Source organism: Anomaloglossus baeobatrachus, chromosome 5, assembly GCF_048569485.1.
Source record: "Anomaloglossus baeobatrachus isolate aAnoBae1 chromosome 5, aAnoBae1.hap1, whole genome shotgun sequence".
NCBI classification, from domain to species: domain Eukaryota; kingdom Metazoa; phylum Chordata; class Amphibia; order Anura; family Aromobatidae; genus Anomaloglossus; species Anomaloglossus baeobatrachus.
In genome coordinates, this window is record NC_134357.1 from 224401482 (window position 1) to 224418280 (window position 16799).

Sequence of the window (16799 nt, forward strand, 5' to 3'; positions counted from 1 at the left end):
TTACTTACCGTAAATTCTTTTTCTTATAGTTCCATATTGGGAGACCCAGACCATGGGTGTTTAGCTTCTGCCTCCGGAGGACACACAAAGTACTACACTTAAAAGTGTAGCTCCTCCCTCTGAGCTTATACACCCCCTGGTAGCCAGTCCTAGCCAGTTTAGTGCAAAAGCTGAAGGAGAATAGCCACCCACAAGTAGAACCGAGTAAGAACCGGAACAACCGGAGACTCTGTCCACGACAACAGCCGGTGATAACACACGGAACAAGAAAATTGCCAACAGGCAACAGGGAGGGAGCTGGGTCTCCCAATACGGAACTATAAGAAAAAGAATTTACGGTAAGTAAAAAAATTCTCTTTTTCTTTATCGTTCCTTTGGGAGACCCAGACCATGGGACGTTCCAAAGCTGTCCCTGGGTGGGAATAAACAGAAAAAACTAAGAAGTAGGCGGAGCCTAACTTCACAAGTGGGCGACAGCCGCCTGAAGGATGCGTCTGCCAAAGCTCGCATCTGCCGAAGCATGAGCATACACTTGGTAGTGCTTCGAAAAGGTATGCAGGCTAGTCCAAGTGGCAGCCTGACAGACTTGTTGAGCCGTAGCCTGGTGCCTAAAAGCCCAAGAGGCACCGACAGCTCTGGTCGAGTGTGCTTTGATCCCCGGCGGGGGAGGCACCTGAGTACTCTGGTAGGCGTCCGAAATGGTCGATCTAATCCAACGGGCCAAGGTCGGCTTAGAAGCAGAGAGACCCTTGCGCCGCCCTGTGGTTAGCACAAAAAGAGAGGTGCACCGCCTAAGCGCAGCGGTGCGAGCCACATAAATCCGGAGAGCACGCACCAGATCTAGAGTATGCAGCGCTTTCTCAAAGCGATGAACAGGGGCCGGAGAGAAGGAAGGCAAGGAAATATCCTGGTTAAGGTGGAAGGGAGAGACCACCTTAGGAAGAAAGTCCGGGGTCGGACGGAGAACTACCTTGTCTTGGTGAAAAACCAAAAAAGGTGACTCCGAGGACAGCGCAGCCAAATCAGAGACTCTCCTGAGAGAAGTTATGGCAACTAGAAAGGCCACCTTTTGAGAAAGACGATACAAAGAAACCTCCCTAAGAGGCTCAAAGGGGGGTTTCTGCAATACTTTGAGGACCAAGTTAAGGTCCCAGGGATCCAAGGGCCGCCGATAAGGCGGAATGATGTGAGACGCACCTTGCATGAAGGTGCGGATCTGAGCCAGCCGGGCGAGACGCCGCTGGAACAGCACTGATAGAGCTGAGACTTGTCCCTTGAGAGAGTTGAGGGATAGTCCTAGCTGCAGACCGGACTGTAAAAAAGACAGAAGGGTCGGCAACGAGAATGGCCAAGGAGAATGGCCGGAAGAGCGACACCAGGCCAGGAAAATTTTCCAAGTCCTGTGATAGGTCTTGACGGAGGAAGACTTACGGGCCCGAATCATAGTGGAGATGACTTCAGGAGGAATACCAGAAGCCGTCAAAATCCAGGACTCAAGAGCCACGCCGTCAATTTGAGTGCCGCAGAATTCAGGCGGAAAAACGGACCTTGCGAGAGCAGGTCTGGACGGTCCGGAAGATGCCACGGCATCTCCACGGATAGTTGGAGCAGGTCCGGATACCAAGCTCGCCTGGGCCAGTCCGGTGCAATGAGGATGACTCGACGGCCCTCCATTCTGATCTTGCGCTGGACTCTGGGCAAGAGAGCTAGAGGGGGAAACACGTAGGACAGACGAAACTGGGACCAATCTTGAACCAGAGCGTCTGCGGCGAAGGCCTGAGGATCGTGGGAGCGAGCCACGTAAACCGGAACCTTGTTGTTGTGACGGGATGCCATTAGGTCCACGTCCGGAGTGCCCCACTTGCGGCAGATTGACTGAAACACTGCCGGGTGCAGAGACCACTCGCCACCGTCCACGGATTGACGGCTGAGATAATCTGCCTCCCAGTTTTCTACGCCAGGGATGTGGACTGCGGATATGGTGGACTTGGAGTCCTCCGCCCATTGAAGAATGCGTTGGACCTCCAACATTGCCAGGCGGCTGCGTGTCCCGCCTTGGTGATTGATGTAGGCAACCGCTGTCGCGTTGTCTGACTGGACTCGAATGTGCCTGCCCGCCAACAGGTGGTGAAAGGCTAGGAGAGCTAGAAGCACAGCTCTGGTTTCCAGCACATTGATTGAAAGGGCTGACTCGGACGGAGTCCAAGTGCCCTGTGCTCTGTGGTGGAGATGTACCGCTCCCCAGCCGGATAGGCTGGCATCCGTGGTGAGAATCACCCAGGACGGAGTCAGGAAGGAGCGCCCTTGGGACAGGGAGAGGGGTCGAAGCCACCACTGAAGAGAGCTCCTGGTCCGTGGCGACAGAGCCACTAACCTCTGTAAGGAGGAAGGCCGCTTGTCCCAACAGCGGAGAATGTCCAGCTGCAGAGGACGCAGATGGAACTGGGCAAAGGGAACCGCCTCCATGGAAGCCACCATTTGACCCAGCACCTGCATCAGGCGCCTGAGGGAATAACGGCGGGGCCTCAGGAGAGAGCGCACCGCTAGCCGGAGAGACTGCTGTTTGATTAAGGGCAACTTCACAAGTGCCGGCAAAGTCTCGAACTGCATCCCTAGGTACGTGAGACTCTGGGTCGGAGTCAGAGTGGATTTGGGAAGATTGACAATCCACCCGAATTGGGCTAGGGTGGCGAGAGTGAGCGAAACACTCCGCTGACAGTCTGCGCTGGATGGACCCTTAACCAGAAGGTCGTCCAGATAAGGAAGCACTGCTAACCCCTGGAGGTGCAGGACCGCAATCACTGCCGCCATGACCTTGGTGAATACCCGAGGGGCCGTGGCTAACCCGAAGGGGAGAGCCACGAATTGGAAATGATCCTCTCCTATCGCAAAACGTAACCAACGCTGATGAGACACTGCGATTGGCACATGTAGATAGGCATCTCTGACGTCGATGGACGCCAGGAACTCCCCTTGGGTCATAGAGGCAATGACTGATCGCAGAGACTCCATGCGAAAATGCCGCACCCGGACATGCTTGTTGAGAAGCTTGAGATCCAGGATGGGCCGGAAGGTACCGTCCTTTTTTGGAACTAGGAAGAGATTTGAGTAAAAACCTCTGAACAGTTCCTGAGCGGGAACTGGGACAATCACTCCGTTTGCCTGCAAGGACGCCACGGCCTGCGAGAAGGCGGCGGCCTTGGAGCAGGGGGGGAGTTGAGAGAAAAAATCTGTTTGGAGGGCTGGAAGAGAATTCTATCCTGTAGCCGTGAGATATGATGTCTCTCACCAACTAATCGGAGACTTGCTTTAACCAAGCGTCGCCAAAGTGGGAGAGCCTGCCACCGACTAAGGAAGTGGCTGGAGCGGGCCGAGAGTCATGAGGAAGCTGCCTTAGTGGCAGAACCTCCTGCGGTCTTCTGCGGACGCGCTTTTGGGCGCCAGTTGGATTTCTGACCCTTGGCTGAGTTAGCGGACGAGGCGGAAGGCTTAGAGGATGACCAGTTGGAGGAACGAAAGGAACGAAACCTCGATTGATTCCTACCCTGGGCGGGTTTCCTGGTCTTGGTTTGTGGCATGGAAGTACTTTTCCCGCCAGTAGCCTCTTTAATGATTTCATCCAGCTGTTCACCAAACAGCCGTGAACCAGCAAAAGGGAGCCCAGCAAGAAACTTCTTGGAAGAAGCATCTGCCTTCCACTCTCGAAGCCACAAAATCCTGCGGATAACAAGAGAATTAGCTGAAGCCACCGCAGTGCGGTGAGCAGCCTCTAGCATGGCAGACATGGCATAAGATGAAAAGGCTGAAGTCTGAGCAGTTAAGGTAACCATCTCAGGCATAGATTCCTTAGTGAGGGAATGCATCTCCTCCAGAGAAGCAGAGATGGCTTTGAGAGCCCACACTGCTGCAAAAGTCGGGGAAAACGCGGCCCCCGCAGCTTCATACACAGATTTGGCCAGAAGGTCAATCTGACGGTCAGTGGAATCCTTAAGAGAGGTGCCGTCAGCCACCGACACAACGGTCCGGGCTGATAGCCTAGACACCGGAGGGTCTACCTTTGGGGAGTGAGACCACTCCTTGACCACCTCAGGTGGAAATGGAAACCGGTCATCAGAACCACGCTTTGGAAAGCGTTTGTCAGGGCAGGCCCTGGGTTTGGTCACAGCGGTCTGAAAACTGGAGTGGTTAAAGAACACACTCTTCACTCTCTTAGGCGAGGTAAACTGATGTTTTTCTGCCAAAGAGAGTTGCTCCTCTGACACTGGCGGATTCAGATCCAGCACAGAATTAATAGAAGCAATCAAATCACTAAGATCTGAGTCACCCTCAGAGAAGAAGGGAATTTTGTTTACTTACCGTAAATTCCTTTTCTTCTAGCTCCAATTGGGAGACCCAGACAATTGGGTGTATAGCTTCTGCCTCCGGAGGCCACACAAAGTATTACACTTAAAAGTGTAAACCCCTCCCCTCTGCCTATACACCCCCCCGTGCATCACGGGCTCCTCAGTTTTGGTGCAAAAGCAGGAAGGAGGAAACTTATAAATTGGTCTAAGGTAAATTCAATCCGAAGGATGTTCGGAGAACTGAAACCATGAACCAAAAGAACAATTCAACATGAACAACATGTGTACACAAAGAACAACAGCCCGAAGGGAACAGGGGCGGGTGCTGGGTCTCCCAATTGGAGCTAGAAGAAAAGGAATTTACGGTAAGTAAACAAAATTCCCTTCTTCTTTGTCGCTCCATTGGGAGACCCAGACAATTGGGACGTCCAAAAGCAGTCCCTGGGTGGGTAAAAGAATACCTCGGTAAAAGAGCCGTAAAACGGCCCCATTCCTACAGGTGGGCAACCGCCGCCTGAAGGACTCGCCTACCTAGGCTGGCATCTGCCGAAGCGTAGGTATGCACCTGATAGTGTTTCGTGAAAGTGTGCAGACTCGACCAGGTAGCCGCCTGACACACCTGCTGAGCCGTAGCCTGGTGCCGCAAAGCCCAGGACGCACCCACGGCTCTGGTAGAAAGGGCTTTCAGCCCTGACGGAACCTGAAGCCCAGAAGAGCGATAGGCTTCAAGAATTGGTTCCTTGATCCATCGGGCCAAGGTTGACTTGGAAGCCTGCGACCCTTTACGCTGGCCAGCGACAAGGACAAAGAGCGCATCCGAGCGGCGCAGGGGCGCCGTGCGGGAAATGTAGAGCCGGAGTGCTCTCACTAGATCTAACAAGTGCAAATCCTTTTCACATTGGTGAACTGGATGAGGGCAAAAAGAAGGTAAGGAGATATCCTGATTGAGATGAAAAGGGGATACCACCTTAGGGAGAAACTCCGGAACCGGACGCAGAACCACCTTGTCCTGGTGAAACACCAGGAAGGGGGCTTTGCATGACAGAGCAGCTAGCTCAGACACTCTCCGAAGTGATGTGACTGCCACTAGGAAGACCACCTTCTGCGAAAAGCGTGAAAGAGAAATATCTCTCATTGGCTCGAAAGGTGGTTTCTGAAGAGCCGTTAGCACCCTGTTCAGGTCCCAGGGTTCTAGCGGACGCTTGTAAGGAGGGACTATGTGGCAAACCCCCTGCAGGAACGTGCGTACCTGCGGAAGCCTGGCTAGACGCTTTTGAAAAAACACAGAGAGCGCCGAGACTTGTCCCTTAAGAGAGCTGAGCGACAAACCCTTTTCCATTCCGGATTGAAGGAAGGACAGAAAAGTGGGTAAGGCAAATGGCCAGGGAGTAAAACCCTGATCAGAGCACCAGGATAAGAAGATCCTCCACGTCCTGTGGTAGATCTTGGCGGACGTTGGTTTCCTGGCCTGTCTCATAGTGGCAATGACCTCTTGAGATAACCCTGAAGACGCTAGGATCCAGGACTCAATGGCCACACAGTCAGGTTGAGGGCCGCAGAATTCAGATGAAAAAATGGCCCTTGAGACAGCAAGTCTGGTCGGTCTGGTAGTGCCCACGGTTGACCCACCGTGAGATGCCACAGATCCGGGTACCACAACCTCCTCGGCCAGTCTGGGGCGATGAGGATGGCGCGGCGGCAGTCGGACCTGATCTTGCGTAACACTCTGGGCAGCAGTACCAGAGGAGGAAATACATAAGGCAGTCGAAACTGCGACCAATCCTGAACTAATGCGTCTGCCGCCAGAGCTCTGTGATCTTGAGACCGTGCCATGAATGCCGGGACCTTGTTGTTGTGCCGGGACGCCATGAGGTCGACGTCCGGCTTCCCCCAGCGGCAACAGATCTCTTGAAACACGTCCGGGTGAAGAGACCATTCCCCTGCGTCCATGCCCTGACGACTGAGAAAGTCTGCTTCCCAGTTTTCTACGCCCGGGATGTGAACTGCGGAGATGGTGGAGGCTGTGGCTTCCACCCACAGCAGAATCCGCCGAACTTCCTGGAAGGCTTGCCGACTGCGTGTGCCGCCTTGGTGGTTGATGTATGCCACCGCCGTGGCGTTGTCCGACTGAATTCGGATCTGCCTGCCCTCCAGCCACGGCTGGAACGCCTTTAGGGCTAGATACACTGCCCTTATCTCCAGAACATTGATTTGAAGGGAGGACTCTGGCTGAGTCCAGGTACCCTGAGCCCTGTGGTGGAGGAAGACCGCTCCCCACCCTGACAGACTCGCGTCCGTCGTGACCACAGCCCAGGATGGGGGCAGGAATGATTTCCCCTTCGACAAGGAAGTGGGAAGAAGCCACCACTGAAGGGAGGCCTTGGTCGCCCGAGAAAGGGAGACGTTCCTGTCGAGGGACGTCGACTTCCTGTCCCACTTGCGGAGAATGTCCCATTGGAGTGGACGCAGATGAAACTGCGCAAATGGAACTGCCTCCATTGCTGCCACCATCTTCCCTAGGAAGTGCATGAGGCGCCTCAAGGGGTGCGACTGGTCTCGAAGGAGAGATTGCACCCCTGTCCGTAGTGAACGCTGTTTGTCCAGCGGAAGTTTCACTATCGCTGAGAGAGTATGAAACTCCATCCCGAGATATGTCAGCGATTGAGTCGGTGTCAATGTTGACTTTGGGAAATTGATGATCCACCCGAATCTCTGGAGAGTTTCCAGAGCAATGTTCAGGCTGTGTTGGCATGCCACCCGAGAGGGGGCCTTGACAAGAAGATCGTCTAAGTAAGGGATCACCGAATGTCCCTGTGAGTGTAGGACTGCTACCACTGTTGCCATGACCTTGGTGAATACCCGTGGGGCTGTCGCCAGGCCGAAAGGCAGTGCCACGAACTGAAGATGTTCGTCCCCAATGGCGAAACGCAGGAAGCGCTGATGCTCTGGTGCAATCGGCACGTGGAGATAAGCATCCCTGATGTCGATTGATGCTAGGAAGTCTCCTTGGGACATCGAGGCGATGACGGAGCGGAGGGATTCCATCCGGAACCGCCTGGTTTTCACGTGTCTGTTGAGCAGTTTGAGGTCCAGAACGGGACGGAAAGATCCGTCCTTTTTTGGTACCACAAACAAGTTGGAGTAAAAACCGTGACCCCGTTGCTGAAGGGGAACCGGGATCACCACTCCTTCTGCCTTCAGAGTGCTCACCGCCTGAAGAAGAGCATCGGCTCGCTCGGGGGGCGGAGATGTTCTGAAGAAACGAGTCGGAGGACGAGAGCTGAACTCTATCCTGTAACCGTGAGACAGAATGTCTCTCACCCATCGGTCTTGGACATGTGGCAACCAGGCGTCGCAAAAGCGGGAGAGCCTGCCACCGACCGAGGATGCGGATTGGGGAGGCCGAAAGTCATGAGGAGGCCGCTTTGGGAGCGGTTCCTCCGGCGGTCTTTTTAGGACGTGACTTAGACCGCCATGAATCAGAGTTCCTCTGACCTTTCTGTGGCCTGTTGGACGAGGAGAATTGAGACCTGGCTGAGGGCCGAAAGGACCGAAACCTCGATTGTACCTTCCGTTGTTGAGGTCTGTTTGGTTTGGACTGGGGTAAGGACGAGTCCTTTCCCTTGGATTGTTTAATGATTTCATCCAATCGCTCGCCAAACAGGCGGTCGCCAGAAAATGGCAAACCGGTTAAGAACTTTTTGGAAGCAGAGTCTGCCTTCCATTCACGTAGCCACATGGCCCTGCGGACTGCCACTGAATTGGCGGATGCTACCGCCGTACGGCTCGCAGAGTCCAGGACAGCATTCATGGCGTAGGACGCAAACGCCGACGCCTGAGAGGTTAAGGACACAACCTGCGGAGTAGAGGCACGTGTGACTGCATTAATCTCAGACTGACAAGCTGAGATAGCTTGGAGTGCCCAGACGGCTGCGAATGCCGGAGCAAAGGACGCGCCTATAGCTTCATAGATGGATTTCATCCAGAGCTCTATCTGCCTGTCAGTGGCATCCTTGAGAGATGCACCATCTTCCACTGCAACTATGGATCTAGCCGCCAGTCTAGAGACTGGAGGATCCACCTTGGGACACTGAGCCCAACCCTTGACTACGTCAGGGGGGAAGGGGTAACGTGTGTCATTAAGGCGCTTAGTAAAGCGCTTATCCGGAAAAGCTCGGTGTTTCTCGACTGTATCCCTGAAGTCGGAGTGATCAAGCAACGCACTCCGTGTACGTTTGGGAAACCTAAAGCGGAATTTCTCCTTCTGGGAAACTGGCTCCTCAATCGGAAGAGCTGGAGGAGAAAGTTCTAACACCTGATTGATGGACGCTATAAGGTCGTTTACTATGGCGTCCCCCTCAGGTGTATCAAGGTTGAGAGCCGTGTCAGGATCAGAGTCCTGATCTGCCACATCCGCTTCATCCTCTAGAGAGTCCTCATGCTGAGACCCTGAACAGTGAGATGAAGTCGAGGGAAGCTCCCAGCGAGCCCGCTTAGCCGGTCTGGGACTGCGGTCCGTGTCGGAGTCCTCACCGTGGGACCTATGAGTCGCCCCAGGAGCACTTTGCTGCTCCAACCGAGGGGGGCCTGGGGGCAATGATTGAACAGTGCCCGGGGCCTGTGTTACCGGTCTGGACTGCAAAGCTTCTAGTATCTTAGCAGACCATCTATCCATAGACTCAGAAAGTTTGTCAGCAAATACTGCAAATTCTGTCCCTGTCACCTGGACAGTAGCAGAAGGTGGTTCCAACTGGGCCGAGGGTCCCACCAGTGGCTGAGGCTCCTGCTGAGTGAGTGTCACCGGGGCCGAGCATTGCACACAATGAGGGTAGGTGGAACCTGCAGGTAGCATAGCCGCACATGAGGTACAGGTTGCAAAGTAAGCCTGTGCCTTGGCACCCTTGCTTTTTGCGGACGACATGCTGTTGTCTCCTCAGAGCAATCAGTGAGGGTATATAGCCAAGAGCAATAGTGCGACCGTACAGAGTAAATGTATACAATATAAGCATATAAATATACACTTTGGCACCCAGGGGGGCCAGCACCTTAACAGGTGCGGCTTACCGACCGCCTTAAGCGGTTGTGTGACCACCAGATTCCCTGCCTGGGTCTCTCAGAGCTGTTGGAGCTCGTCTCTGAAGTTCTCCAGCGTCAGAAGTGCTGATAGGAATGGCTGCCAGCGTTCTGAGAGGAGGAGGGAGCCGTGGGCGTGCCTCAGAAAGTGCGGGAATCTGGTGCCCCACGGTGCTCAGTGAGGGGGGAGGAGGATACTAAGTATGCTCCAGCCCTCAGCGCTGACGTCCAGTGCAGCGTCCCGCCCTTACCCCTGACTGGCAGGCTTGGGGGCGGGAGTATGCGGTACTAGGCCGCAAAAGCCGGGGACTAAAGTTATAAGCGCGGCCGGCAAACAAGCGCGGTCAGCGCGGTAGTCCCGGCGCACCAACACACCCAGCAGCTGCTGCAGCGTCCATTACACAGGCGCTCTATGTGCCGTCCCCAAGGGGACACAGAGTACCTCAGAGTAGCAGGGCCCTGTCCCTGATGATACCCGGCTCCTGTCCAGCAGATTCCTCCAGGGGCTGCGGAGGGAGCACGGTCCCAGTGCCTGGTGACCGGTTAGGATCCCACTTCACCCAGAGCCCCTAAGGGATGGGGAAGGAAAACAGCATGTGGGCTCCAGCCTCTGTACCCGCGATGGGTACCTCAACCTTAACAGCACCGCCGACCAGAGTGGGGTGAGAAGGGAGTATGCCGGGGGCCCTGTTAGGGGCCCTCTTTTCTTCCATCCGATAAAGTCAGCAGCTGCTGCTGACTAAATTGTGGAGCTTGCGTGCATGTGTGCCTCCTTCGCACAAAGCATAAAAACTGAGGAGCCCGTGATGCACGGGGGGGTGTATAGGCAGAGGGGAGGGGTTTACACTTTTAAGTGTAATACTTTGTGTGGCCTCCGGAGGCAGAAGCTATACACCCAATTGTCTGGGTCTCCCAATGGAGCGACAAAGAAATCGATGGGATACATAGCCTCCGAGCCCCCAGTGAGGGCATCCTCCTCATCTTGAGAGTCAGCTCTTGAGACAGAGCCGTGGGATGGGGAGGGGGAGGAAACCCTGCGCCTTCTCTTAGAAGGACGGGGTCTGGGATCAGATGATTAATCCTCTGTGAGCTTTGATGGACGGAGGTCAGAGGACAGGAGTCCTCTGTCAAGAGTATTAGAGGCACCCTGTGAGGGGGGCTGATGCATATTCATCAAAGTCCTGGACAAAAGTCCCATGGACTCAGCAAATGAGTGGGATATGGACCTAGAAAAGGACTCTACCCAGGCCGGGGGTTCAATCACAGGTGCAGCAGCAGCCTGAGAGACCACTGGGGGTGAGACTCCAGGCTGTGGCACCGCCAAGTTAGAGCAACCATCAGTGTGGATAAATGCTCGGCTCAGGCAGCAGGAGCTTACATGCAGTTCATGCAGAATAAAGCTTTGGAGCCTTGCTCCTTGTGTGAGACATGCTGCTGGAGTGGGGGCTTTGCAGAGAATGAACCCCAGGGAGAATATACAGAGGTCCACAACCGGAGACCGGCTGTGGCTTACCAGACCGCTGAGCGCGGTGTTGTGTGCCCTCCAGATCCCGAAGCCCGGTCCCCCAGCGCAGCACCTCAGCAGAGATGCAGAATGCAGGATGTCCCAGAGCAGAGTGAACTCTGCCTGAGAAATGGCCCCCGGAGCGAAAAGAGGGGGCGGGACTAGGGGCGTTCCTATAAAAGAGCGGGAACTGGAGGGCTATAGAAACCTGCCGGGAAGGAGGGACGCCCCAGCAGTGGGGAGTGTCCCTCCCCTGTGTAGAACGGCCGCCGGGAGGAGCCGAACCTGTCCCTCTGCATGAGTGACATGCGAGGGCAGGAAAACGAAACTAGGCCTCCGGCGAAGCCGGGGCCTAAATTTAAGCGGCGAGGCCGACAAGCAGGCACCATCGGCACGGTTCTCGGGCAAAAGCTGGAGAACCCGCCGGAAAAGTTAAAAACAATCACATACAGCATACTTTCCCCTTACAATAAAGAACCGGGACCCCCAACATAAACGTCTCAGGTACTTAGCTGCTGAGACACAGGGCCATGTCCCTGGGGATGAGTGCTCCGGTCCAACAGAATCCTCAAGGGGCTGTGGATGGAGACCGGACTCCTGCCAGGCATGGAGACCGTGCTGGCTCCCACTTCAAGCCAGAGCCCAGAAGGGATGGTGAAGGAGCGCGGCATGTAAGGCTTCAGCCTTGTAAATCAACCTTAACAACACCGCTGACACAGTGGGGTGAGAAGGGACATGCCGGGAGTCCAGACATGGACCCGCTTTTCTTCAAACTCTTTCCAAAAGTCAAACAATCAGATGAGAATGCATGTGTGGATGTATGACCTCCTGAACACAAAGCGATAAACTGGCTAGGACTGGCTACCAGGGGTGTATAAGCTCAGAGGGAGGAGCTACACTTTTAAGTGTAGTACCTTGTGTGTCCTCCGGAGGCAGAAGCTAAACACCCATGGTCTGGGTCTCCCAAAGGAATGATAAAGAAAAGTGGCTTTGTAAATTTTGTTGTAAAAATGAGAAATTGCTCATAAACTTTGAACCCCTATAACTTCCTCAAATTTCCCCCCCCCCCAAAATTGTTCTGATGTAAAGTAGACATGTGGGAAATGTTATTTATTAATTATTTTGTGTCATATATCTAGTTAGTTTTAGAGCATAAAAATTAAAAGTTTGAAAATTACAACATTTTTGCGAAATTTCTGTTTTTTTTCACAAAGAAACACAAAAAATATCGGCCTAAATTTACCACTAACATGAAGCCCAATATGTCACGAAAAAACAATCTCAGAATCACCGGGATCCGTTGAAGCGTTCCAGAGTTATAACCTCATAAAGTGACACTGGTCAAAATTGCAAAAAGTGGCCGGGTCTTTAGGGTCAAAATAGGCTGGGGGCTGAAGGGGTTCAAAAAAGAAAAAAAAAGAAAAATATGACATTTGCCATTTTCAGAGCTTTTCTTACTTCGATGGCACTGAGCGAGGACTTGCTTTGTGAGTGAACAGCTCTTCTTCTTGGTACCACTTTGGTGAAGGCACAGTAACAAAATATGACAATGCTGCATTTTTTTTTACTTTTCTTTATGGGAATATGTATATATATATATAACATTTTTTTTTTTTTCAAGTATTTCTACAGATCCTTTATCATATGCTAATGAGCGTGGGGACTAGTACCAAGGGTGTTACATCCCCCGACTAGCCGCCCTCTTAGCATGTTCGTACACCCACAGGGGCGTACTAACATGTTAGTCAATTCTGCATCACCAGCGGTGCCGCTCGTATCTGTGTTTGCGGTGACCGCTCTTCTGAATGCCGGCCACTTCCGGTCATGCACAATAGACCTCTCTGATGGCGGGACGCGTACTGCACATGACTGAAAGTGCCGGGCATTCAGAAGCGCGGTCACAGCGAACACAGGTACGCGCTACACCGCTGGTGATACTGAATTGAATAACATGTTAGTACGCCCCTGTGGGCATGCTAAGAGGGCGGCTAGTCTGGGGATATAAGGCCCTTAGGACTAGTCCCCGTGCTCATTAGCATAAGATAAAGGATCTTTAGAAATACTTTTTCTAAAGATCCCTTTATCTATCCTAGTGTATACAGGGACAGTTAGGCAGGGATTAGCAATATGCACGTGGTTCGGGGTGCATATTGCACCTGACAGGTTCCCTTTAAGAGACCAGACTTTTACAAGACATCATGTGAAGATATTTAATACACTGAACTTTTCAAAATTCTAATTTTTATCTTTGAAAAATAAAATATATTTTTTTTTATTCCCCTTAGAAGATATGAACCTGCAATGGTTTGTTCTTTTTACCATACGATATTGTAGTATATAATAAAACCATTAATCTCCAATGAAGTAACAAATCGCTGCCACTGAACCCCTTAAAGGGAATCTGTCAGCAGGTTTTTGCTACCACATTATAGAGCAGCATAATGTAGACAAATAGACCCTGCATCCAACAATGTGTCACTTATTTACTAGGTACTGCGCTTCTGACACAATCAGAGATGTTTAGATTTAGCAATCCAGCAGAGCTCAGATCGGTCCTGCCCACACCAGGCTCTCTGTATACAATGTCAATAGACAGTGAGCAGATAATCACAAAAGGGGCGGAGTCGGAAAAGTGCCCCCACACCATCTAGTCACAGCAATGATAATCAACAGGTGCTAAAAGAAACATTGCAAGTAAACACCACAAGATACCTTGATAAGAGACACATAGCTGAATTTTGTGTTATCCACTACATCAGATTACATTGAAAAATCTGCTAACAAATTCACTTTAAACCTGTCCAGGATTATCAGGAGTACTATGATGGCAGACATGGGGATTTTCAACAGGCCACCCGACTTCTGTGTCAATTAGTGTCTTAAGGCTGCTTTACACGCTTCAATTTCTCGTGCGTTCGCATGTGCAATCGCATCCGCCCCCATCGTTTGTGCGATACGGGCAATTTGTTGCCCGTGTCGCACAAACTCTGTAACCCCCGTCACACGTACTTACCTCCCGAATGACCTTGCTGTGGGTGGAGAACATCCTCTTCCTGAAGGGGGAGGGACGTTCGGCGTCACAGCGAAGTCACACAGCAGTCGGCCAATAGAAGCGGAGGGGCGGAGATGAGCAGGACGTAAACATCCCGCCCACCTCCTTCCGCATTACCGGCGGCCGCAGGTAAGCTGCAGTTCATCGTTGCCGGAGTGTCACACGGAGCAACGTGTGCTGCCACGGGAACGATGAACAACCGGAGCACAGACGGACGTTCGATTTTTAGAAAATGAGCGACGTGTCAACGAGCAACGATAAGGTGAGTATTTTTGCTCGTTCACAGTCGCTCATTTGTGTTACACGCTACGATATGTCAAACGAGGCCGGATGTGCGTTACTAACGACGTGACCCCGACGACATATCGTTAGATATATCCTAGCGTGTAAAGCCCGCTTTAAAGGGCTCAATGGGTGCACGTAATGGCACGTCCCCACCTCCCCTTGGATCGCAAGCCTTAAATGAAGCAATCAGCTAATAAGCTGTCTCCATACACCAGCACCCGATATAGGACAGACTAGCACATCCAATGTCAGGAAAGGGTTAAATATTTCCTCATTTTCACTATACAGGTGTGTGCAGGTCTGGTCTCTGGACACCCAACCATATCTATAGGCACGATGGCAAAATAGAGATGTGTCCCACTCAGCCCCCCATTACTTAGCATGTCCTAATATTAGGATAGGATACTGACCTCCTGTAAGGCCATGATGGCCGAGCTCTGCCACGAATACGGCACGCCCCTAGTATATTCCATACATACTTCTCGGACCTACAAGAATGAAAGGATATAAGATTTTTCCTACTGGTTGCTAAAAACAGAAATCCCAGAGAAACAGTCGTCACAACTAAATCCACTCACAAGTCTAGCAAATGGGGCCTTCTTTATCAAGAGCTCTGTTGACTTTTGATATTTCCGGATTTCTCTCAACGCTACTGTTCCTGGCCGGTAGCGTTTTCTCTTTGGTTCCTCCGGTGTCTTCTTCTTATCTGGTTTGTTTGGGAAAAAAAGTAATAAATAATACATCACAGCTTAAATGAACCTACCAGCCATGACCACTGGGCACAAAAAAAATAAAATAAAAATGTATAAAAAGTCATGCAGGAGCTAAGTCATCCTGTATACATCAGCATACACTGTGCTCCCCCTAGTGGCTGGACAGGGCTGCAGAAATGGGTGCATTTGTCTGTAAACACATTGGGATTTAATACAAATGTGCACATTTTTCAATCCTCGCCAGGTAAAATAAGTTGATGGCTCTTCAAATTTACCTGATGTATGGAATGACGTCCGCATCTTACCCTGCGGAGACCGAGAAGGACCTGCTCCTGTGCTTCTAGGAGATTTTGAAGTTGAAGGCTGTGGGTTTTGCAATGGTTGAGAAGATGAAGGCTTCTTTTGTGGCTGCTTAGTCTTCCTGCGATGTTGAGAGGTCTGTGGCTTCCCCATGATGATAAACGCTAAGTGACAAAATCAGAGCTTCAAACAAGAGACAACTCAGCAGGATCATGAATGACGTATATTACTATGTCTACTGGAGCTCAGCAAAAAGATTTGCAGGGCCCTGTCCAGTGGCTTTATCCATAGCGGCCTCTGGACCATAGCCCTGCGAATTCTCTCCTACATGTGACTCTCTCTCCTGATTACTCTGCCCTGTGATATCATTACATTATGGTGTAAAGTACATGTGACAATGAGGGGTTGTCAGGAATGTCATGAGTAATAGAAGGTTTGCTGCGCCCTGGTGCTCACTATTGTGGCCTCTGGACCAGGGTACCGTGAATCTCTCCAGAACGTCAGGCTCACGTACCTTTGCACAAGTTTTCCGTTCTCCTGTCTGGAGAAGTTGTCGAAAATCTTTGGATTTCCAGTTGGTCCTCTAATGGCAAGCACAGAAGAGGAGAGAGGAACTCAGGGCAATGTCACATGGGATTCCCTCACTGTAATGCTGGGGCCACACGGGGATTACTGCGATCCCCTCGCATGACACTCGGCTCACGCTGGCAGTACAGCAGAGCCGAGTGTCATTGCGACTGAGGTCCGATCGTGCGAGGAGACCTCAGCTGCGGGGGCAGGCCGGCTCTGTGGAGGGGCGGGCCAGCGCTGAGGAGAAGAGGGATTTATCTCCCTTTCTCCTCCGTAGCCAGCTATTGCCATTCTCGCCCTGCACTTGTGGTACACCGGTGTACTGCGAATGCAGTGCGATTTTTCTCTTGCTCCATACACTTGAATGGGTGCGAGTGAAACAATGATCACATTGCACCCACTGCATGCTGCGATTGTTTTCTCGGTCCGATTAGGGCTCATAAAATAATCGCACATGTGTGCTGACACATAGGGTAATATTGGTCCGAGTGGAATGCGATTTTTTTATCGCAATCCACTCGCACCGATTTTCATGCCGTGTGGCTTAGGCCTAATAGAGAACATGAAGTGAATGTGCGATTCTAATACCTGGGAGCCTAGGAGGCTAAATGGAGAAATATAGTAAGGCTATGTGCACACACTGCGTTTTTTTGACGCTGTGTTTTTGGCCGCTAAAAATGCACCCGCGGCAAAAGAAGGGAATTTTGTTTACTTACCGTAAATTCCTTTTCTTCTAGCTCCAATTGGGAGACCCAGATAATTGGTGTATAGGCTATGCCTCCGGAGGCCGCACAAAGTATTACACTTAAAAGTGTTAAGCCCCTCCCCTTCTGCCTATACACCCCCCGTGCTCCCACGGGCTCCTCAGTTTTGGTGCAAAAGCAAGAAGGAGGAAAAGAATTAAAAACTGGTTTAAAGTAACTTCAATCCGAAGGAATATCGGAGAACTGAAACCATTC

General features: G+C 51.9%; 1 protein-coding gene across 3 annotated transcripts in view; it reads right to left on the minus strand.

Annotated features, from left to right (window-relative positions):
* The window catches only part of LOC142309879 (uncharacterized), a 71439-nt gene that overhangs the window by 5256 nt on the left and 49384 nt on the right, over positions 1-16799 (minus strand). For all 3 annotated transcript variants that reach the window (XM_075347333.1, XM_075347332.1, XM_075347334.1), the window contains 3 exons: positions 15276-15434; positions 14836-14963; positions 14668-14745 (listed from right to left, as the gene is read on the minus strand). In XM_075347333.1, coding sequence (XP_075203448.1) covers positions 14668-14745; positions 14836-14963; positions 15276-15423 — 354 coding nt within the window. In that variant the 5' untranslated portion in view covers positions 15424-15434. The remainder of the gene's footprint in view (positions 1-14667; positions 14746-14835; positions 14964-15275; positions 15435-16799) is intronic.